This window comes from Notolepis coatsorum (assembly GCF_963971535.1).
Source record: "Notolepis coatsorum genome assembly, chromosome: 4".
NCBI lineage: Eukaryota > Metazoa > Chordata > Actinopteri > Aulopiformes > Paralepididae > Notolepis > Notolepis coatsorum.
This window is the reverse complement of record NC_140168.1, coordinates 72,956,293-72,981,535: the sequence shown is the minus strand read 5'-3', so window position 1 is coordinate 72,981,535 and position 25,243 is coordinate 72,956,293. Positions and strand designations below refer to the sequence as shown.

Genomic DNA, 25,243 nt, shown 5'->3' with positions numbered 1-25,243 from the left:
GCAGTTTGTTATTAAAATGACAAAAAAAAGGTATTAAACCCAGCTAGGACAGATTCTCTCTGCTACTGATTGGAATTTCCTGTCTCATATTTAGTTTAATTTGTTGCATTGATTTGTTCCATAAATGCAAACCGTTCACCATTAGGGCCTGATTTGAGAGGATGAATACAGCATTTGAATATTGGCCAAACATTTTGAAATGCATATGGTGCAAGATGAGATTTGTTGATTGAAGGCACAAGTCAAAGAAGCATAGTGGGTCTAATTGTGATGCATATGCCTGTGTATAAGCAGTTTGTTATTAAAATGAAAAAAAAAAAATTGTATTGTATCTTATTAGGAGGGGGTCCACGAATTTCATCAGAGATGTTTGGGGGTCCCTGGGGGGAAAAAGGTTGGGAACCACTGCTTTAGAACCTAGTCATTGATTTAGTTCAGGGTGAGCTCAAATTAGCCGCGGAGCTAACGCTAGCTAACGTGAGCTAACACTATTTAATCAAGCTCACAAAGAGAGATAAACAGCTGACAGCGGATAGTACAGGTACAAATACAATAAAACAGTTGTGTAAACCTTGTACTCTTTAGTTCACATATAATAAGAGACGGAGTGTTTGTTTACTAGTCTGTACACTGTAAGCCAGGAAGTACCGTGGTGGTGCAACATACAAATGTGTCCGTGTAGCAACACAAGCCAATACCTTATAGTCAAGTCAAGTCAAGTCAAGTCAAGAGTTTTAATTGTCACGGCATACAGGTATACAATGAAATGCGGGTGGTCTTGCCCGCAACGATGTGCAATACAGTGGTACATATAATAGAATCAAAAGAAGAAACAACATTGTGCAGTAACAGATAGCAGGTAACATGGAGTGACATCTCGGTATCTGTACATAGTTATTTACAGCGCATGTGTGACATGCTAGTTAGCTTTGGTAGTGCAATACACTGTTCCTGTTATTCTAATTTAAAGTGTCCTTTCCTTTGGCCATAAGTGTGCGTGTGTGCGACATGAGTGTGTGCCCGCTCATGTTAAAGTGTTAAGTGGCTGCTCGTGTGTGAGCGTGCACAGTGTGCGTGTCGTGTGTGTGTTCATGTGTGCTTGTGTGTGGACAGTTCAATGTTCTGAGCACTCAATGTACATTGTTCATGGCTCTGATGGCCTGGGGGAAGAAGCTGAGCCTAAGCCGCTCTGTCCTAGGACAGGGGCCCGGGGAGGGAGCTCTGTGTGTGTGTGTGTGTGTGTGTGAGACAGAAGTCAGAGGAATAACGACCTGTTATTCAATAGATTAAATTAGTTTAAGAATAAAAAAAAAAAATGAATTTTAAGAGAATCAAATACATTATTTTATTTAAGTGTAGGCTATAGTTAATGTTTTATTTTTTACAGTTTTTGTATTTTTCTGACATGGGGGCTCAACAATAAATGACAATCAGAAATGTCAAGTTGCATGTTGTTATTCTAACCAGCTTAGACCCCTACGCTCTGCATCTTCTGGCCGCCTCAGACCTACTCCTATCCAAGCTCCGGGAGGGTCATCAAAGAGAAGTCGCCTATTCTCAGTCCTTGCCCCACAATGGTGGAATGAACTACCCACCCCAGTTAGGACAGCCGAATCACGTCCAATCTTTCGCCGTCGACTAAAGACGCACTTCTTCAACCATTATCTGAATAAAAAAAAATATATCTAACCCTAACTAACCGTACTGTCATGCACTTGTCCTAATAAACTAACCTATACTGTAGCACTCAACACTTTGATGAACATTGTTGCTCAGCTGATAGAGTTGTGCCCTTCCTGATGGCTTGTCGTACAGAACTTGTAAGTCGCTTTGGATAAAAGAGTCAGCTAAATGACTAAATGTAAATGTAGTTCTGTTGCATTTCCAATTTATTTATGTAAATTATAAATTGATCAGGTATCGATAAGGGTATCGATAAAGAATCGAATCGATAAGCAGAATCGATAATGGAATCGTATCGATAAAATCCTATCAATTCCCATCCCTAGTTATGACTCACTATAACACCATGCTAACCTGTTATGACTCACTATAACACCATGCTAACCTGTTATGACTCACTATAACACCATGCTAACCTGTTATGACTCACTAAAACACCATGCTAACCTGTTATGACTCACTATAACACCATGCTAACCTGTTATGACTCACTATAACACCATGCTACCTGTTATGACTCACTAAAACACCATGCTAACCTGTTATGACTCACTAAAACACCATGCTAACCTGTTATGACTCACTATAACACCATGCTAACCTGTTATGACTCACTATAACACTGTGCTAACCTGTTATGACTCGCTATAACACTGTGCTAACCTGTTATGACTCACTATAACACCATGCTAACCTGTTATGACTAGGGATGGGTACCTTTCACATTTGAACCGATACCGGTACCGGTACCTGTGAATCGATACCGGTACCCAACGGTACCTTTTTTCGGTACTTTAAAAATAAAATATTTTTTTTGACTTGATTCAACAACAAAGCAGTCGGAGCAATGACAAGCCGAAAACTGTCGAAATTTAATTTACCTACCTCAGTCGTAAAAAAAAATCCAAACTTCAAATAACTACAATTTCGACAGTTTTCGGCTTGTCATTGCTCCGACTGCTTTGTTGTTGAATCAAGTCAAATCCTAGGTAAGCATATATTGTGCGTGTGAACGTTGACATGAAAAGAAAAAAGTAAAAAAAAAAAAAAAAAGTAAAAAAAAAAAGTAATAAAAAATATTTTTTTTTATTTTTTTTTCGGTTTCTCACTTGATTCGATACTCGGTACCCATCCCTAGTTATGACTCACTATAACACCATGCTAACCTGTTATGACTCACTAAAACACTGTGCTAACCTGTTATGACTCACTATAACACCATGCTAACCTGTTATGACTCACTAAAACACCATGCTAACCTGTTACGACTCACTAAAACACCATGCTAACCTGTTATGACTCACTAAAACACCATGCTAACCTGTTATGACTCACTATAACACCATGCTAACCTGTTATGAATCACTATAACACCATGCTAACCTGTTACGACTCACTATAACACCATGCTAACCTGTTATGAATCATTTGACTAAAACACCATGCTAACCTGTTATGACTCACTAAAACACCATGCTAACCTGTTATGACTCACTATAACACCATGCTAACCTGTTATGACTCACTATAACACCATGCTAACCTGTTATGACTCACTATAACACCATGCTAACCTGTTATGAATCATTTAATAATAACTTTATTTGTATAGCACTTTTCATACAGAGGTTGCAGTTCAAAGTGCTTCACAACAGTAAAAAATAGGCATAAGCGGGCATAAAAAGATAGACAGGTAGCAAGTAGGGATGTCCGATATTATCGGCCGACCGATATTATCGGCCGATATCGGCAGTAAAATGTGATATCGGAAAATATCGGTATCGGTAAAAAAAAAAAAAAAAAAAAACAATAACAATTTTTTTTTTTTTTTTTTACATTTATTTAACCTTTATTTACCCAGGCAAGCAAGTAAGAACCAATTCTTATTTTATTTATTGTCAAAAGTATGCATGTTGGTTTAAAATGTTCATTTTAACTTTTTTAATGATCATATTTTGCACAGATAATGCTTACATTTAGAAAGCCTTTTGAATGCATCCAGTGAAATTATTAGTTACCTGAAATTATTCCGTTTTTTGGGGGGGAAACCCTGCATATATTGGTATCGGTTGATATCGGTATCGGTATCGGAAATTGGAGTTGGACAATATCGGAATATCGGTATCGGTAAAAAAGCCAATATCGAGCATCCCTAGTAGCAAGGTATGGCAAATCACAGTGTTTCACATTAGGATCTAGCATCCCAATAGGCTCTCCGCTTACAGTTTTCAGTAACACAAATAATAAAAATAGTTTAAAATGATTCAGTTTAAAAATAGTCTAAAAATTATAAAATAGAACAGACATAAAAAATACAGGCATGAGCGAGCATAGCAAGGTATAGTAAATCACAGTGTTTCACATTAGGATCTAGCATCCTAATAGGCTCTCTATTCAGTAATACAAATAATAAAGTAGTTTAAAATGATTAAGTTTAAAAAGTCTAAAAATTATAAAATAGAACGGACATACAACAACAGTAAAAAATGTAAATAGCAAGGTTACAGTAAAAAGTGTGAAAAATAGTTTAAAATTATTCAGTTTAAAAATAGTCATCAGTAAGAAGTAAAAAGTGTGATAACCGACACATGAATTTGATAGGCAGTGTAAAATAAGATAAAATTAGCATAGTAAAGTAGGCAGGGTAAGAATAGTGCAGGTAAGTCATTGAAATGCCTGAGCAAAGAGATAGGTTTTAAGCTGTCTTTTGAAGATGTCTAGCGAGTTGGCTTCCCTGATGTTTTGAGGTAGTTTGTTCCACAGTTTTGGGGCATAGTTGATAAAGGCTGCATTACCGATCCTCTTTTGACTGTTTCTGGGAGCCTCTAGTAGTCCAGCAGCTGATGATCGCAGTGTTTTTGCTGGTGTGTAATTTATTAGAGTGTTGGTGATGTAGCTAGGTCCCTGTCCATTTAGAGCTTTGTATGTAAGGAGAAGGACCTTAAAGTCAATTCTAAATGTTACAGGAAGCCAGTGTAAAGCAGCTAAGACTGGACTAATGTGCTCTCTCCTTTTGGTTCTAGTTAGCAGTCGGGCTGCGGAGTTTTGGATTAGCTGAAGCCTCTCTGTGGTTTTCTTATGGAGACCTGTGAAAAGTGCATTACAGTAGTCTAACCGGCTAGATATGAATGCATGAATTAGCTTCTCAGCATCGTTCGGATTAATAAATGGTCGTACTTTTGCTATATTTCTGAGATGGAAGAACGATGTTTTCGTTACTTTGCTAATATGAGAATTGAAGTTCAGTTCTGAATCTATGATAACCCCGAGACTAGTGACCTCAGATTTGATCCAAGGGGTTAGTCCTCCTAGGTTCTTTATTAACGTTTCTTTTTTAGTTTTGGGGCCGATAATTAGAATTTCAGTTTTGTTCTCATTTAGTTTCAGGAAGTTCTTACTCATCCATTTATTTATTGCCAGTAAGCAGTCTGTAATGGAGCTGATCGCTGTATCATTTGGTTCAGCAGATATGTACAGTTGTGTATCATCCGCATAGCTATGGAAATCTACATTATGTTCTCTGATGATATCACCCAGCGGTAACATGTAAAGGGAGAAGAGTAAAGGACCTAAGCAACTCCCTTGTGCAACTCCATAGTTGTTGTCGTATATATCAGACATGTGCTCTCCTAGTCTAACATAGAATTTCCTCCCTCTGATGTATGTTTTGAACCAGCTTATACATGTTCTGAGAAACCGACAAGGTTTTCAAGACGATCGATTAGAATATCGTGATCGATTGTATCAAATGCTGCACTGAGATCTAGTAGGACAAGGATGGAGATCTTATTCTCGTCAGAGTTTAGCCTGAGGTCACTGATTATTTTGGTGAGGGCAGTTTCAGTGCTATGATATTTTCTGAATCCCGACTGAAATTCTTCTAAGATGTTGTTTTCTTCAAGCAAGGAATTTATTTGAACTGAAACTATCTTTTCAAGTACTTTGCTAATGAATGGTAGGTTGGATATTGGACGATAATTTGCCATTTCATTACTATCCAAGTTAGGTTTTTTTAGTAATGGCTTTACAACTGCTGTTTTAAAGGCATCTGACTAAAACACCATGCTAACCTGTTATGAGTCACTTTCTTTCTGGAAGGTTTTACCATTGTGTCAAACAAAACATGCTAACGTCTCGGTCCAGTCAGAATTAATCAGAGTACGAATTTATCTTCCTTTCAAGACAGCCTTTAAGGCACAAGATTAAAAAGCAGCTCAGACAAGAGTTCAACTCTAACATGTAATTTATACTTTCTGCAGAGCGTGCAGAGTGCATCACTTTGGGTCTGTGTGTGTTAGGTCCATTCAGGATCTGAGCACTTCTCCACATTTTGGGGGTGTTGTTGCAGAGACAGCACTGCAGTGATTGGTGTTGCTATGGCGACAGAACACACTTCGTTCTTTTAGAACTAGGAACGGCCTGCCGTTCACAGAGACCATGAACTCAAACACTGAAGTCAAGTAGGAACAGGATAGCAGCAGCTCTAAGGACACACACTGAATACCACTGCTGTGGGAAAAGGGAGGAGGTGTAGTGAGGAGTTCTTGTGAGGAGGAGGTGTAATGAGGTGTAGTGATGAGGAGTTATTGTGAGGAGGTGTAGTGATGAGGAGTTATTGTTAGGGCTGACCTTTGAAGCTTTTTTTGGCAATCGAAGCTTCGGGGCCGAGCTTCGATTTTAATTCGAAGCTTCGAGAGAAAAAAAAAAGAAAATTTAATATTTTTTTTTTTTATATATTTTTTTTTATATCTTATGTTGTGGGACTTGTACAGCACTTTCGTAAACTTTGTTGTTTTTAAATGTGCTCTATAAATAAAGTGGGTTGGATTAATGAATTAAGTAGCCCCTTTCGTGACTGTGACGCATCCAACAAGGTTTCACTCGGCTGTGTGATTTAATTCAAGGTGGATCGCTGTTGTCGTTTGAACAACTTCAGATTTCATGGGAACTACCAATCCCCCAAATCAAGAATGTTTAAGATGAATGAAGTAATCGGCTAAAAAGCTGATAGCATCACGATGGTTCCAACCGGAAAAAATTTGCCGAAAGGTCTGGATTATTACATATCTCGATGTGATCCATCAAGAAATATCTACAGCAAGAATTTTGGGTCTCAATGAATCCAAAATGACATGTTAGAAGTGGTGGAGAAAATAAAAGCTAGCATATAATGGTAATGTCTGGTTAGGAGCGAGGGAAAATGGATGGATTATCCAATGGGGGGTCCGGAAGGGGGGGGGGGGGTACGAGCTGGAGCATATGTGTGTAGGTTTTTAGATAACAGGTATTAGGGGTATATCCTATATAAGACAATTAACTAAAATGTGATTTCATTGGATGTGCACTGACAACTAATGCTTGTATATCTTATCGTGTGTTGTCATGTTTGTTTATGTGTTTGTTTAAAAAATTATAAAAAAATAAAATACAAAAGATGAATGAAGTAAGATTTTGATTATTTGAAATATGGCCTGTGTAGACTAAACTATGCACAGAATTATGTCAGTCTACAAGGTCCGGATTCTACATGGTCCGGCAATGTAGACCTTGTAGACTCCACTACAGACCAATTATCAGTGAATGTTCATGCATTTTTAAGAAGGGCAACTTCCACAAAAAAACAAAGAACTCACCAAAACATCTCAGTAGCACCTTATCTAAATGTTATATTTCATATATGGAGATTCATATTTATTTATGTATTGCATGTGTTGTGAAGGATCAGATTAAACCGAATATGTATATTTATTTATATATATATATTTAATTGTATTTGTATATCGTTTGATATCCCCTGTATATTCCTTGTACAATATGCATTGAATATCCCCGTTTCTACTAAACAGCCCATAATAGTTTCATTCTACCATTGGACTAGAACCTGGCGCCAGGTTGCCATACCCCTAGGTTCAAGTTCAATCGTGCCGCCTAACATGTCGAGGCAGCCCCCGGTTCCGCGCAGTAATATGCCGGGCGAAATACGTGTGGTACTATTTGTTCATAGCGCATATATATATGACGCTCGTAAAGTAGAACTTTCTTTTAGTCCAGTTCTTTACCCTCCAACAGAGTGACAGACGCAAAAGCCTCCCCACGAAGCACGTGCGGTGTAGTAGGGGCTACTTGGCCCAGAATAGGCATTGAGACATCGTGTAGATTAATAGTTGAATGGTCATAGTTTGGCACCATACCGTCGAGTTGGACGTATTCTATTAAGCTAATAATAGTCTATTTATGTATGGTGCATCGTTCGGTTCGAGTCCTACAGTTATCAGTACCCCCATCGTTCCTGACGTTATCTGGACGCTTATCCAGGCTGGTCAGACCCCTAGTGGTGATTGCATCCGAGGAGCTCCGGGTCAAGAGCGACTGGACCTGTATATTGGATTACTCTACCCGACGACGGCGAGCCTTCCACGGCTCTTGGATTATGCTTTATGTGCTTTGATTATTCCATGGATAAAGGCCAACACTGTCGAGTGTTGGAATTACCCCCCGGAGAGGACTACAGGTGAGGCGGCGCTCTACACGTGAGGTCGCACCACGTCTCTCCGTTGTGGACCGGCAGATACCGTTCCACAGAGGGTCCAGCTGTATTCGTCTGCGGCCCGAGGTTCTGTGGGCACTGGGTCTAAGACTTTGGATTCTCCCAAGACACCGTCGGCCAGATGGGATACCGCCAGCGACTTCTCTAACCCCCCCCTCCTACTGTCTTACAACCAGCGGGACCCCCCCCCCCCCCTTAGTGTATCCAGCTATAATTATTTAAGTACTATCGCTATCGTTTCCTAAATATTCCAGGTTGTATACTTACTCCCTGCGCAACCAGAGATTGGACATTCAATGTTGATTTACCTACAAATACTCATTTGCCATAAAAGTGCATACTTAACATTTCAAATCATAAATGTAATTAAGTGAATATTGTGTACACCCTTTGCTGTATTAAATATTCGATTTGGTCCATTTGTGTTGGTTCGTTTCATCAGGTGGGAAAGTGTTCATCATACTTATATCTTGTACTGGGTGGCCAGAAGTTAAAGTACATGAGGTAGTGGTATTAAATATCATATCTAACAATACAGTCAGGGAATTGTACCCCTCAGCTACAATTGGTCCTTCGAGCCGGATGGTAACTAGTGTAATATTAATATAGTGTTATTAATATCGAAATGGCCTATGATGAACACTCCACGAAACGATCCTCCTAACCTAGAACGCCCGCGGCGCAGACGAGACACCTCAGTACTTAGAGGCTTACACTGTCAGTCAACTACCTAGCCTTCGACAAACGGTAAACGTAGTAAAAGTAGAAAGTAAAATTATGTCTGACCTTAACGACCAGGTTTCCCCGACCACAGAGGCCCTAGTAGGTCCTAATGTAACTGACCAAGCCCACGGTGGAGACCAGGAGGGAATTGACATGCCTTTACCCCCCGCCACTACTAAAGAAGTAGTCCCCGACACGCCCCGGGAGGAAGACAACCCTACAGAGAGAGAACTCTGCACGGAAGAAGAAGAGGAGAGCGCCGAGGAACTAGAGCTCCAGGACTCCCCAACGAGTACCCCCAGGAGCGGTTCACGCAGGAGCGGCTCACCTCCACTACCGCCTTCCCCCAGCGAAGCGGAGAGGATACTACAACAGGCGTTCCTCGTCAGCCTGACAGCCTCTACCGAACGCGATCGGCTCCAAGCACAGACGCTTAGCGAGCGCGAACGTCTCCAAGCCCAGGCGACCAGCGAGCGCGAACACCTCCAAGCACAGCAACGGAGCGAAGAACAGCGCACAAGTCTGGAGATGAGACGCTTCCAGATGGAAGAGAATATGGCAAGAGACCGCGCCGACGCCCAGCGCACCGCTGCCGGTGCCCAAAGAGACACAGAGCGCGACAGACTACAAGCGCAACTAATAGAGCAGCTGATCAAAAGGACAACTCCCTCTCCCTCCGCCAGGGGCTCAAGGAACTCGTCGAGACAGCAGTCAAGAGCAGCGTCACCGCAACGAGCAAGCGACCCTGAACTTGACCAACAGACCGAGTCTAGACCCCCCGCAGACCCCCTTCCCATACCGGTCCAAGCGAGACCCAGCTACAAGGAAGGAGCGGCCTACACTGCGGAGAAGCTAAATAAACGATTACAAGATCTGGAAGATTTGATAGAAGAAGAAGAGGGAGAAGAGGAGAACCAAGCCCGACGACAGCACAGTACTCCACCGGACCAGGAGGTCCCATACAGTCCAGGCTATACCCCCGTGGCGCTGCGCTACAGACCCCCGACTCTATTTACGGGTGAGCACGACGCACGACCAGCCCCGAGGAACAGTACCTGGACCAGCGGGCCATGGTACCCTGCCAGTACCGGCCCACAGCGAGGCGCAAGAGGGGACTCGCCCAGGAGGTCTCTCCCCCAACGCTCGCCGATGTATTCGCCATCCACGACGTCATACAACGCCACGCCATCAATCCCAGACTTCGTCTATGAGAGTCGAGCACAGTACACGGAGCTCCGGATGTGCTTAGAGACAATGCTGGCGGATGTCATTGATGAACGCCACAAGTATGCAATATTATTGAAGCACCTGAAAGTACAGCGAGCACACAATATAGCGCTAGCCTATGCTACCTCCTCGACCCCATACACAGCGGCCCTTGCAGCGCTGGATCAAAGATATGGACGTATATGGGATTACGTAATCCAGGAGATAAGGCATATTGACCGCCTACCCCCAGCCACAGACAATCGCTCACTAGATGACCTGTCAATCAAAGTGCAGTCCCTGGTGGGGATGCTGGGAGCTCAACGGGAGAAGGGCAGGCATGAGCTGTACGCCAACTCTAACGTTGAGAGGATTTTGGAGAAGCTGCCACCCGCAAGACAGGAGCGCTTTCGGCGGCAGAGGGACTACCGAGATCCCGACGGCCCCGAGCCATCCCTCCTTGATCTGGCCGACTTCCTGGCGAGAGAGGTCAGCAGCTTACGACTGGACACCTTCGGGCGGAGCACGCCAAGCTCCAGAGAGGGACCCAGGAGAATAAATGATGGAAGAAGATCGGTGACTGTCATGCACCAATCAGAGTCAGTACCGAGCAGTAAGAGTCACAGCACCCCCTCGAGGAAGGAGAAGTGGAAGATAGCGTGTCCCTACTGTGAGAAAGAACACTGGCTGTCACAATGTGACACATTCACAAAGATGAATGCAGAAGAAGTGAGCCAATGGATAAAGTCCAACCGGCGCTGTTATCGATGTGCGCGGCCCCACATGGCAGCCGAATGCCGCCTAAAGAAAAGGTGCAGCCGGTGCGATGGAGCCCATCTAGATATACTACACGATAGTAACGGAAGACGGCCTACACCTGCACCACGGAGCGGCACCAAGGCAAGTGTCATGTACATTGATCCCGCCAGCAGCAACGGAGCTCAAGTGCTCTTAAAGGTAGTCTGTGTGACATTGAGCTACCAGGATAAAGTCATGGACACTTACGCCGTCCTTGATGACGGGTCAGAGAAGACCCTTCTGCTCGCCTCCGCTGCGACTCAACTGGGACTGCGGGGGAGCAAGAACGAAATGACGATTCGGACAATAAGAGATTTGAAGACGATAAAGGGCGAGAATGTCTCCTTCACTATCGCAGCCAACGGGCAGCCAGAGCGACAGTACAAGATCACAAATGCTTTCACCAGCCAAGAAATAGGACTCTCGCAGTACACCTACCCTGTCACCAAGTTGATGGATAAATATGTGCACCTGCGCCAATTACCTATCCCGCTCATAAACGGCGCTACCCCGACCCTGTTGATAGGCTCCGACCATGCAGAACTCATAGTCCCGATTGACCGGGTCCATACCGGTCCCCGAGGCTGTCCTGCAGCCGTCGAGACCCGCTTAGGATGGACATTACAAGGCCCCCTCGCTAAATCTCTCAACCGAACCGCAGCCACTAGCTGCTTCCACTCCCGAACGACAGAAGAAGACACCACTCTCCTGCAGCATGTCGAGAGGCTATGGACCCTAGAGACAATGCCCTTTAAGAACGAAAAGAAAGACATTCGCTCTAAAGAAGACATTTACGCCATCCACCTACGCTGATGATGAGGTGTAGTGAGAAGGAGGTATAGTGATGATGAAGTGTAGTGAGAAGGAGGTGTAGTGATGATGAGGTGTAGTGATGATGAGGTGTAGTGAGAAGGAGGTATAGTGAGAAGGTGTGTACCAGTGTTACTGTGCTTTTACCAGCTAGCTTAACAGAACAGCTGCTAGTAGACTGGTTTCACACACAGCCTTTATAGATGCTCTTTAATACAACCCGCAATGACATGATGTGTTGCTGCTAATTACTAACAGACACACACACACACACACACACACACACACACACACACACACACACACACACACACACTGTTTTCATTTCTTTTGTCATTCTCTCCCTCCTTTGTTGCTTCAATGACCTCATTCCTATATTTTCTCCTCCGTCTTCTGTCTCCATCTCCTTCTTTTTGCCTCATTTGTGCTCCTAACATCAGCTTTCTAACAATCTCTTTATTGTGTATACTATTATCATCTTTCTAACAATATCTGTATTATTTCTCTACTTGTATCAGCTTACTAATAATAATCACTTATTACTTCTCTACTAATATCAGCTTTCTAACAATATCTTTATTATGTATCTACTAATATCAGTTTTCTAACTCTATTATGTCTCTACTAATATCAGTTTTCTAACAATCTCTATTATGTATCTACTAATATCAGCTTTCTAACTATCTCTATTATGTATCTACTAATATCAGCTTTCTAACAATCTCTTTATTATGTATCTACTAATATCAGCTTTCTAACAATCTCTTTATTATTTATCTACTAATATCAGCTTTCTAACAATCTCTTTATTATTTATCTACCTCTAATATCAAGACTGCTTTGTTCCCTTCAAAATCAAGTGTCACCAAATAAGATGAATCATTTAAACTCTCCATTGAAATCCCACAAAAGGCACCTTGAAAGCCAAGCAGCCTCTAAGCAGATGTTTTATACAACCTCTTAACATGCGACGGCCCACATGTGGGCCCTCTTGAGGACGATTTGCCCACCGGTGCGACGCGCCAATTTGGCTACCTCTAGCGGCTCGGGTGTGCATTTTTTTTTTAAACTTTGACCAGTCAGCTGGTTCTTTTAGCGTTTATCGCTTTTTCATCGCATTCATACTTGGTCAAGTTCGACCGACAGAAGCAGGCTGAAAGGGTTCAGATGGGGGGGAAGACACTCTGGGAAAGGCACGGCTGCCGTCCGGGATTCGAACGCGCTCAGCCCCAGATCCATGACGAGCACGGTTGTCCACGGCGCTGAAATAGCACTCGCGGTACGTGGTGAGCTACTGGAGCTCCCCGGTGTGCATATTTCTTAATACAATATATAACTAGGGATGGGAATTGATAGGATTTTATCGATACGATTCCATTATCGATTCTGCTTATCGATTCAATTCTTTATCGATTCCCTTATCGATACCTGATCAATTTATAATTTAAATAAATAAATTGGAAATGCAACAGAACTACATTTACATTTAGTCATTTAGCTGACGCTTTTATCCAAAGCGACTTACAAGTTCTGTACGACAAGCCATCAGGAAGGGCACAACTCTATCAGCTGAGCAACAATGTTCATCAAAGTGTTGAGTGCTACAGTGTAGGTTAGTTTATTAGGAGTGCATGACAGTACGGTTAGTTAGGGTTAGATATTTTTTTTTGTATTCAGATAATGGTTGAAGAAGTGCGTCTTTAGTCGACGGCGAAAGATTGGACGTGATTCGGCTGTCCTAACTGGGGTGGGTACCACTGGGTAGTTCATTCCACCATTGTGGGGCAAGGACTGAGAATAGGCGACTTCTCTTTGATGACCCTCCCGGAGCTTGGATAGGAGTAGGTCTGAGGCGGCCAGAAGATGCAGAGCGTAGGGGTCTAAGCTGGTTAGAATAACAACATGCAACTTGACATTTCTGATTGTCATTTATTGTTGAGCCCCCATGTCAGAAAAATACAAAAACTGTAAAAAATAAAACATTAACTATAGCCTACACTTAAATAAAATAATGTATGAGATTCTCTTAAAATGTTTTTTTTTTTTATTCTTAAACTAATTTAATCTATTGAATAACAGGTCGTTATTCCTCTGACTTCTGTCACACACACACCCACCCACACCCACACCCACACCCACACACACACACACACACCTCCCTCCCCGGGCCCCTGTCCTATAAGGTATTGGCTTGTGTTGCTACACGGACACATTTGTATGTTGCACCACCGTACTTCCTGGCTTACAGAGTACAGACTAGTAAACAAACACTCCGTCTCTTATTATATGTGAACTAAAGAGTACAAGGTTTACACAACAGCCCCCACCTGCTGTTTTATTGTATTTGTACCTGTACTATCCGCTGTCGGCTGTTTATCTCTCTTTGTGAGCTTGATTAAATAGCGTTAGCACACGTTAGCTAGCGTTAGCTCCGCGGCTAATTTGAGCTCACCCTGAACTAAATCAATGACTAGGTTCTAAAGCATTCAAGTAGTTTTCACTGCACATAGAAGTAGCCAAACAGCGGGAGCATTTCGGGAGCATATTACCAAAACCCAGGCAATTTCGAGCCCTTAAGGAATCAAATAGAGTCTGCCATGGCTACATGCTAACGTTATTGCGCAACTGTAGGAAAAACCTGGCAGCGATAAGGGAATCGAAAGTCACGGGAGCCACACGGTTCCAGGCATCGACCAATTAGGGAACCGGTTTTCGATTCCCATCCCTATATATAACTAGAATTAAAGCCCTATTTGTTGCCCGTCGATTGCTGTTTCAGGCGACAAAACCGTTCAGCAGTTCTCGAGTTACATCCTGATATGTGAGGCGTGCGCCAAAGTACATGGCAGAGTCAGATTTCCACCCCCGACTCCCGAGGCTCTAGCTCCGTTAATCATTTGGCGATCTCGAAAATTATTGGACAGGGTTGTAGCCAATGAATGTGGCTTTCCAATGATACCCCAATTAGGGATGAGCGAATCAGGGATCTAGGTGAAAAGTCATGAGCGAAAAAAGGAAGAGAAAAAACGCTGAATGCATTGGAGTCAATGAGAAAACTGAAACTTGGAGAGATCCCCCCCCCCTCCAGTTTATCAAAATCACTCCTAATCACTCAGTCATTTCTGAATGGATTTTTATTAAATTTGGACACCTACTACATAAGACTTCAGGCTATGGACCCAGCGTGTTTTTCCAGCCATACCAATTGTTTTGGATATATATTTTTGGATATTGCAACTACTACAGAAAGACAGGTTTTTCTACAACTCAAGTTCAGACGTATGTTACTCTTATTTCATTCACACTAACGGTGAATTTTCTGTGTTGTCTTTCAAAATAAACCAGGCTCATGCATGTGCTATAAGTATAAAGTATAGTATTTTGGTTTGGAAATAAATGCAGTCCTCAAGTTCAAATAATAAAATGGCCACTTTTCTGCCCGCTTGTTAAGAGGTTAAGACCATATTAACATTTGGATGCCACGACCGAGATTTCTCGGGTTTACCCTCCGACCGCCTGAACCAGTTCCGCAACCGTTCCTATTTCCGGGGTAGGCCTGATTGGCCCCGACAGGCACGTGACCCGCCGCGGCCACGCCCCGCGGCAGCCCCAGGACGCGGCAACGAGGCTGCTGTGGTTCACCGCCGCGTTCCGCCTTCAACGCCGCAGAGTTACCATACGACCGTTGAATGCCCATTTCTCGTTTTTTTTTTATTATTATTTTTTTATTAGCGATCTGAAATCATATTGCATCAAGCGAGCCTACCGTTGGATATCCAGGCACCGCCGGCGCTCAGATGTGAAAAAAGCGCCCCCTATCGTCTCCCAGATGGTAAATCACCCTTTTGGATTGGACTCAATGAAAGTGAATGGGAGAACGGATTTCTGACTCCACATTTTACTTCTCACTGATGTAACCGGGGTCTACCAGAGTTCATTCTGGAACCTTGGTGCCACGGCGAATATGTGTTCTACTGTACACACGGTGGATCAATACAATTATCGATTTTTTCGAATGGCGATCGGAAATTGGAATAAACCATTTGGATACCATCTGACCTCAGGTAACGAATCTATGTTATCAGTCTTAGGATAATCAGACTCGTTTTCATGGAGATATAAGCGTTTCCACTATATGTGATATAGCTATTTTGACTGTAAAAGCCATCAGGAAATAAGAGCAGCGATTATCAGCGCCCGGAACGAGCGTGCGTGCGCACACATATACTATCGATCATCCAGCGTTTATTTGAAAACGATTCATAAATAGGCCGACAAATGACAACGTTCTGGAATATTCCAGTAAAAGACGATTATCATCATAGGAAAATGGGTCTTTGATAAGCGACGCGCAGATTAGACACATAGCCATAATTTAAAACATAGATTAGGCGATATTAAGTTAACATTGGAGTGGGTTTGGGCATCAAGGGGGTAAAAAGGAAAACACGGCGTGGCATCCAAAGTGTTAAAGAGATCACAATCTTTTAACCCTAGACATATTTTTGACTTACCAGTAGGGCTGACCCCTATTAGTCGATTAGTCGACTAATCGGTCGAAAGGAGCCCTAGTCGACTGGCCAACCTCTTAGTCGAATATAAAAAAAGAAAAAGAAAAAGAAAATATAATTTTTTTTTATCATTCCTTCCAAAAGAAAAGAGGCCTAGAAGCGTGGCTAACGCTAATGGCACGCATACCAGAGGCTAACTGCCTACAAAAACAGGCACAGAAGCACTGAAAGAGGATTTCACCCATCTAATGAACACACTAGACTAGACAAATATCAAGATGTATCCATCAGTGGACCAATTGCATGCTTTTGCAGAGGACAAGAAGCCTTCAGTCGACTCCTTCAGACATTAAGCACCCCCTACAGCCCAAATGGAATTTTTTTTTTTTTTTTGAATATATATATATATATTTTCTTTTGTCGACCAATAGTCGACTAACAGAAAAATTTGAGCCAATCATAGTGGACCATCCAAATCCTTAGTCGGGGACAGCCCTACTTACCAGTGATGTCGGTAGTAGAGTCCTTTCTCAGCACAATCCATGCTGTTCTTCACCTTGGATACCTGCAGCTCTGCTTAGTTAGCCACAAACTAATGCAAAGTAAATGGGACCAGGCTCCCATTTGTATAAGCTGATTGAAACTAACTGAAATCTATTTTGTGTGCATTTTGGAGGGGGTTTCAGTTACCTTCAAATAAACGTGTAGATGGGAGCTTGGCCCCATTTACTTTGCATTCGTTTGTGGCTAACTAGCTGGAGCTCCGGGTGTCCAGATGGGAAGAACAGATGGGTTGTGCTGAGAAAGGACTCCACCGGTCGTCAACATCATTGGTGAGCAGGAAATAGGTCTTGTGGACTATCCCCCCAAAGTCTCACACCAAGTCTACAGAATGTTCCAATATATGTCTAGACTCAACCCCTTTATTAGGTTATTATATATTATTATATATATACCTGAGACCAGCCACTGGCCTGTAGGAGACACACTGATGGACCGAACCAGACTGGTATGACCTCGATACACCTATAGAGAGAGAGAGAGAGAGAGAGAGAGAGAGAGAAAATAGACAACTTTGAATGATAAAGCACCATGGCAATTGTATTACAAGATAAATGCGTCTATCACATTGTAATTTGTACTGGAAAACGATATAATCAAATACCGTGACACTGTCAAAACTAAGAAGACATGCTACTTTAACCTCATCTCAAACTTCTATTTTGGACTAGAATGTTCCTAAATGGATAATCTTAAATGGCTGCAGGTCCTTGACGACCGGCTGAACTTCTCTGCTCACATTGTCTCATCCAATAGAACCTGCCTACCTAATGGCACTGCAACCACTATACTACTAGCAAGTATTTCGTACAAACCTAATGTCCAAAAATCTGAACTATCCCTTTAAACTAAGACCACAGAGCAGGTTTTCAACAGCTCCATGTCAGCGTTTCATCACCGACAGCTACAGCAAGAACCAGTTGTGTGTGTGTGTGTGTCCTACCAGTGACTGTACGGTAGGGAAGGGCTGGAGGTCTCTGGGTTTAGGAAGCTTAGGGATTAAATCCTCTGGATTCACATTCACCTAGAGACAGAGACAGAGAGAGACAGAGAGAGACACAAACACACCAGGTTATGACTTAATGCATTCAGTGCTCCTGAATGTTATTATTATAACATTATATTTATTGTTTGTGTTCATAGTGCTGAAGTTACGTGGTCATCTAATATCAGCTAATATTAGACTGACACAGGCACATTATAAAGATATTAGAATACCACTATATTTGAAAATATCACAGTAAACCTTCTCTTTTTCCACCTAAAGGGTTCACAATAATTTTTTCTGACTTACACAATCTGTAATAGCAAAGAGATTTGCTGAAAAAAACGATTGTTATGTGCCGTATTTGCTATCGCGTCCCGCTCTGAGCCTTACGAGATACTCTGTGATACATATTGTATCTCCCACGAATAAAAAACACATGCACCCCACCTGTATGGGGCCCCGCCCCTAATGGTGGCCACCACCCATATAACCATGACCCTGGTCATGAAACACCCTTCCTCTGTTTTCGTCCCAGCGTATTGGATGCGTGCACTATACGAGCTAGCGGAATGAAAAGATTTAGGAAGATTAATAATGTTGAGGGTTTACCGGAGAGTTGTTTTTCCCTGGATTCTCCGGAACTTGTTTCGGCGACGCATGAGACCTGTGCTGGTGGTTCCTCGGCTGACGGCGACGGACCGAGGGGCAGCGTACAAGGTTTGGCTAACGGGTCGGCTTGTACAAAGGTGAGGTCTGTGTCGGTAGGCGTCGATGTCGGTGTTGGTCGTGCTGTGGAGTATGTTTCGGCACCAGGGCCGGGGCGGCTTGGCGATCGTTCCACTGTAGTGGGCGATGTCTTGGCGATCCTGGAACATGCTGTTGACGCTAATGCTGATGCTTTTGCTAATGCTAATGCTACTGCTGCTTTTTCTGCTGACGCTGATGTTGACGCTGGAATGTCTAATAATCCCCGCCGCGGGTTTCCGCTTTTCCCTCCTCTTGCCAGCTTCATTGATGAAGGTCAGTCGGTGGTGGGTGGGGGGAGGTTCGCTGAGCTCTATTTACCTTTTTTACGGGTGAAGGGGCTGACGACGGGGTGCAGCCCGGGGGTGCCTTGGCTAAGTAGCCAGGTAGCTTCTTGTTTGTGCCCAGGCGGGGATGAACGACGTTCCGCCCGGCCGTTGCTTGATAGCATGTCGGCTCGGAGGGTGGCAGTATGGACGAATGAGTGGTATACTGCTGCAGGATGGCATTTAGCGGCGGCCAGTGTTGTGGCTCAGCTGGCTACTTTCCTATCCAAGATGGCGTCGGGTTGTAGGTCTTTGGGTCCGACCGACACTGTGAATATGATTCATGTTTGTGGTGTTATAGAGATCTTGACTCAGTCGCAAGCTATAACTGCGGGGAGGATTCGGATGCTATCGACCTTGGTTGTTAGGCATCTTTGGTTGGAGCAGTCTCCTCTTGGGGAAGAGGATAGGTTTTCTCTCCTCACGACTCCTTTTTCCACAGATAGTCTTTTTGGGCGTTCTGTGGAGGCGCAGGCGGTTTTTGATTCGGGTCCTACACCGCCTCACGCTGTGCAGCCAGAGGTGGGAGCACGATCTCGTCAACGACTGTGGCGAGGTCCTCGACAGGCGGCCATGTTTCCCCCGCCAGTGGTGCCCTGGTTGGAGAATCGACAGGGTATCGCGAGGCCGACAGTCTTGGCGGCCGAGGGATCGGCCATTTTGGGTGATTTCGGGGTTGGTAAACCACCCCGTCGTCATTTTGCCGCGAGCAGCCCGCTCCCCGTTCAGTCCGCTTTCTGTTACCCTCAGAAGCGGGGCTCTGAGTGTGTTCCTTTGGCTGCGGGCCGCGAACCTTCTTTGAAGCGTATGCGGCCCCATTCTTCGCTTCTCATGGAGACAGGGGCTGACACCCAGTTGATGGCTGAGCCTGGGTCTGTCCGTGAGAATGTTCCGTCGTCGCGTGGTTCCTACACCGCAGGTTGTAGGTGGGTGGAACCTGGTGTTACAGCTGTCACTAGTTTCAGTGGTCAGCAGGGGGACTCGGTGCCTCTTCTGTTGAAAGCTCAGCAGGGGTTACCCCAGCTTCGCCCTCGCCAGGCGGGGTGTCGCGCTGTTGCCTCCCACTCCCGTCAAACCGGCAGTGGTCTGCAAAGGAGAGGCTGGCGTGATTCGGGTGGTAGCAATATCACTGCAGGGCTTCGGCGTGTAGGAGTCCATGGGGTCCTCAGGCCTTGCGTGTCTGGCTGCGGAACGTCTCCTCAGCGTGTGCTAGAGGGGTGTTCAGGGGGTGAGTGTGTGTCCACAAGCTTGGTGACCGCTCCTCCCGTATCAAACCGGCCCTTTCTGTCGGGGTCCTCCCTTGGTTGCTTTGCACGACGGGGGGGACCGGGCCAATTATCTGCTGTTCCTTGCGGCCCAGCGTCAGTTGACGGCGGGGCCACTGTGGGATTATGTTCACATATGGCGACGGGAATGTCCCTTGAATCAGTGGATGAGGAGAACGTTAGAGGAGGGGCTGGTTTTGCAATTTGCGCAGCCCCATCCTCCGTTCTCAGGTTTGGTGCCGACCCTGTTGTCAGGGTCAGACGCAGTGACAGCCCTGGCCGACGAGATCCAATCTCTGTTGGCGAAGCAGGCCGTCGTTGTGGTCCCGAGAGAGGACGCAATGTCAGGCGTCTACTCCCCTTATTTTCTGGTGCCCAAGAGAACTGGGGGGGTCAGACCTATACTGAATCTGTCCGTGTTCAATCGGTTGATTGTAGCGAGACCGTTCAGGATGTTGACCGTCCGACTCCTTCTGCTTGCTGTCAGGAGGGGGGACTGGTTCACCTCCATAGACCTGAAGGATGCGTATTTTCACATACCCATTTTCCCTCCTCACAGGAAGTTCCTACGGTTCCTTTTTCAGGGCGTAGCGTACGAGTACCAGAGGATGCCGTTCGGTTATTCTCTGGCTCCCCGCACATTCACCAAGTGCGTGGCAGCTGCTCTGGGGCCTTTACGTCGTCGGGGGATACGGGTCCTGTTTTATCTCGACGACATTCTGCTTCTCAGCCGTTCGGAGGAGGTTGCCAGGTCTCATACTCGGCTGGTGGTGGAATTCCTCACCGACCTGGGTTTTGCTGTGAATTGGAAGAAGAGTACCCCTCTTCCCAGTCAACAGGTGGAGTACTTGGGCTTGACGTTGAGGTCGATGCCCATGCTTGCGACCCTCTCGGAGCAGCGTCGGAGGGTTCTCCGTCACGCGCTCGGGGGTTTCCGTCCGGGAGGGACGGTTACGGCGCGGCAGGTGATGCGCCTGCTAGGCCTTATGTCGGCGGCCCACACGGTGGTTCCTCTTGGCCTCCTTTTTATGAGGCGGATACAGAGGTGGTTTCTCTCTTTGGGAATAGATCCGGTGTGGGGCAAAGGGAGACGGTTGACGGTTCCTTTGTCGATATGGGGGGATCTCGCTTACTGGGGGAGGCTGGGTATCCTCTCCGCGGGGGTCCTCATGGGCGGCAGGGGCTCCCACGTCACGGTTTTCACCGACGCCTCTCTCACAGGTTGGGGAGGGGCGTTGCGGTTCCATGTTGTGGGGGGCAGCTGGACGGGTCATGCCGACCCGGCTGTCCTGCATATCAATGTGTTGGAATTGAAGGCGGTTCTCCTGGTCCTCAAACGGCTCGGCCACCTGGTGGTGGGCAGAAACGTTTTGGTCAGGACGGACAATGTGACGGCGGCGGCGTATATCAACAGGCAGGGTGGGACTCGTTCCGCCCGCCTGCTCGGGGTGGCGCGCGAGCTGTGGCTATGGGCATCCCGCAGGCTGCGCAGTCTGCGGGCGCTCCACGTTCCTGGTACGGAGAATGTGGCGGCGGATGTGATGTCTCGGGTCCTCGTCACGACGAGTGGGAACTCCGCCCCGACATAGTCGAACAGATTTGGGATCGGTTCGGGGTGGCATCAGTAGATCTGTTTGCGTGCCGACGTTCTCACAAGTGCCCCTTGTGGTTCTCGCTCAGGCGAGCGGATCGTCCCCCCTTGGGGGTGGATGCCTTCTCGACCTTTCCATGGCCGCCCGGGCTTCTGTACGCCTTCCCTCCTGTGCAGCTGTTGGGTCAGCTGTTGGAGCGGATACGGAGGGAGCGCAGGACGGTGATCCTGGTCGCGCCGGACCGGGGCACGTCGGTGTGGTTCCCGGTCTTAATCCAGCTTCTGATCGCTCCTCCTTGGGTCATTCCGTGGTCAGCGACGGCCCTCTCGCAGCACGACGGAGTGATTTTCCAGCCTCCGGTGTTGGGTCAACGCCTGGTGGTGTGGCTGGTGAGAGGGTGAGTCTGGTGAGGATGGATCCCGCGGTGGTTGATACCATCCGGTGTGCGCTTGCTCCCTCCACTGTCGCGGTTTACGCGGGCAGGTGGCGTGCGTTCCAGGATTGGTGTAAGGGGGGGGGCTGGGACCCAGTCTCCTGTCCCCTGGATGCTGTTCTGGGTTATCTCCAGTCTCTTCTTGATAGGCTGTCGGCTTCGACAGTGAGGGTATATGCGGCTGCTATATCCTCCTGTCATGAGGGTTTTGAGGGGACTGCTTTGTTCAGCCACCCTCTTGTGAAGCGTTTCCTGCTTGGCGCTCGACGCGTTAAGCCGGTGCGACGCTCCTTGGCTCCGACTTGGGATCTTCAATTGGTCCTCGGTCGGTTGTCCTTGGCCCCGTTTGAGCCGCTCGAGCAGGCGCCGTTGGGACGGCTGTCTTTCAAGACCGCGTTCCTACTGGCTGTCACTTCCGCTAAGCGCGTGGGTGAGCTCTGTGCTCTCTCGGTACGTCCAGAGTGCCTGTCTTTTCGGACCGATTGCGGTGCCACTCTGCGACCTAATCCTGCGTTTGTGCCTAAGAATATCCGGAGTTCTTTCCGCTCCCGGGATATTGTGGTTCAGGCGTTTCGTCCTCCTCCTCACACTAGTGAGTTAGATGCGGGCCTTCACCTGTCATGTCCAGTCCGTGCTTTGGGGATTTACCTCAGCCGTACTCAGGACTTCAGGGTTTCCGACCAGCTTTTTGTCTGTTACGGTGGGGATCGTGCTGGTAAGGCACTGTCGACGCGGCGCCTGTCCCATTGGTTGTGCGAGGGTATTGCCCTCTGCTACACGTTGGCTGGGCGGGATCCCCCTGGGGGCGTCAGGGCGCACTCCACTCGTGGGGTGGCTGCCTCTGCCGCTCTCCTGGGTGGGGCCTCGGTGGAGGACATCTGTGCTGCGGCTTCTTGGTCCTCACCGGGCCCCTTTGTAAGGTTTTACCTCATGGACATGACCGGGGGTTCTGTCTCCCAGGCGGTTCTGGGGTCTGTGGCCTTTTCTGCTTCCCGTTCTTTGGTCGGGTAGCAGGAGTGTGTAGGTTGGGCCACAGTGTGTTGGGTCACACGTGGTTCCGCCTGTACGGTGTGTTCAAGGGGTTCTGGCTCTCTCTTGTTCGCATTCGGGTGGAGTTGACTGCGCCCCCCCTTCATTAGGAAGGATGGGGTGACAGGGCTCCCCGCACCCCTTGATGTGGGCTTACGGGTCCTCAGGGGGTACATCTGTCGGGTCTCGCGCCCGCTCTTCCCCATTATCTCGTAAGGCTCAGAGCGGGACGCGATAGCAAATACGGCACATAACGAAAGGTTATGTAGATAACCTAGTTATGTTAGTATTGGCTGAGCGTCCCGCTCTGCGCGCCCTGAGTTCCCTCTTGAGGGATCTTTTCCTGGGACGGGTTTTTGGCGAGGAAGGGTGTTTCATGACCAGGGTCATGGTTATATGGGTGGTGGCCACCATTAGGGGCGGGGCCCCATACAGGTGGGGTGCATGTGTTTTTTATTCGTGGGAGATACAATATGTATCACAGAGTATCTCGTAAGGCTCAGAGCGGGACGCTCAGCCAATACTAACATAACTAGGTTATCTACATAACCTTTCGTTTTCATGCATAGATCACTAGATTTATCAACTGAGTTTCACATGTGCATTTCAGTGTAGCCACCTGGGAAATAGCGAACAGATTAAATACAAATATAAGACTGTTCTGACAGCACAATAGTGATGTAACCAAGGGATTCACTGAAAGAAAGGTTTTTAATGCATAGGTTGGGTATATCAACTATGAGGTTCACTCTGGCATCTCTCTGTTGTAAACTGGGAGGGCTGATCATCAGAGTCTCAGAGTAATGAAGGATTTGGAACATGCACTTAGTCTGTGCGGTAACCGATTCCGCGCTGTGTGCAGTTTGGGGGTCCGCGTGGACCCTTGCGCACAACGACATTTATGTCACTTGGACCAAAGTGGACCCGGCCTTAAGGCTCCCACATAGTCGGGCGTACTGTGAGCGGACCGGACTCTGCGCGGCATATCCGCAGTCGTTTGAGGTTTCATAGTTGAGCGTACCACCGCGTACCAATTTCCTACATTTCTCGTGCCAGTTTACTATATTCGTTACTATATTCGTCGTCCACCGATGTCAAAATAACGAGTCTAGGTTATCTCCGTTTCCAAGATTTCAAAATAAAACTGGCAGTTTTACACACTTCATTTAGAAAAGCCATTCAAACTTCTCAAGTTTCTTCAGATGATGAAATAACGATAACAATTAGCGATAGTAAAACTAAATTTAGCGTCATCTACCTGCCAAAGTTTTACCGGACCAATCCTACCCATTTAACCATGATCCTGCCCTACTCTCTCTTGGCACGGAGTGAGTGTTCAGAGTAAAATGCAGATCGGTGTCACATTTTATGCAGGTCGATGTCAACCAACACGCCGAGCAGACTTTTTGTGTGACACCAAGTGAGCAACACGGATGTCCGTTCGGCGTAAATGGCATACAGTAGCCCGACTATGTGGGGGCCTTTATTGGACACATGGATGTGGAAAGTATGAATTTGGCTTTAGTCCTACCCTCATCTTCCTCTGACGAGGGCAGAGGTAGAGGTCCAGGCAGCGCTCGAAGCGCTCGTGGATGAACCTGGAGAAGGACGGAACGGCGCGCAGACAGGAGTACTTCTTGGGCAGGAATGACAACTTCCTGTCCTGAGGGTCCAGCTGCTCCCAGGCCAGACGCTGTAGATGAGAACATATCAAAAGAAAAGTATAGAGACAACTTGACTTTATAGAATGTGTGTGTGTTAAGATAAGATAAGATATTCCTTTATTGATCCCCTTTGGGAAATGTTGTGTGCGTGTATGTTGTGTATCCGTGTGTGTTGTGTATGTATGTGTATCTGTATGTGTGTTGTGTATGTATGTTGTGTGTTTCTGTGCGTCTCTTTACCTCCTCCTCAGAGAGCATGTATTCAGGAGGTGGGTTGTAGGACTCCTCGTGTCCAGGAAGTCTCATCTTGGGCGCAGGGACGTGCATCTTATGTCGTCCCAGGATGGCGTTGGGATCCTCGCT

At 46.1% G+C, this 25,243-nt stretch overlaps 1 protein-coding gene across 1 annotated transcript in view; it reads right to left on the bottom strand.

Annotated features, from left to right (window-relative positions):
- The window catches only part of bop1 (BOP1 ribosomal biogenesis factor), a 206,314-nt gene that overhangs the window by 34,512 nt on the left and 146,559 nt on the right, over positions 1–25,243 (bottom strand). The window contains exons 5-8 of the mRNA XM_084311977.1: positions 25,121–25,241; positions 24,748–24,909; positions 17,783–17,863; positions 17,235–17,304 (exon numbers count right to left, since the gene is read on the bottom strand). Coding sequence (XP_084168103.1) covers positions 17,235–17,304; positions 17,783–17,863; positions 24,748–24,909; positions 25,121–25,241 — 434 coding nt within the window. The remainder of the gene's footprint in view (positions 1–17,234; positions 17,305–17,782; positions 17,864–24,747; positions 24,910–25,120; positions 25,242–25,243) is intronic.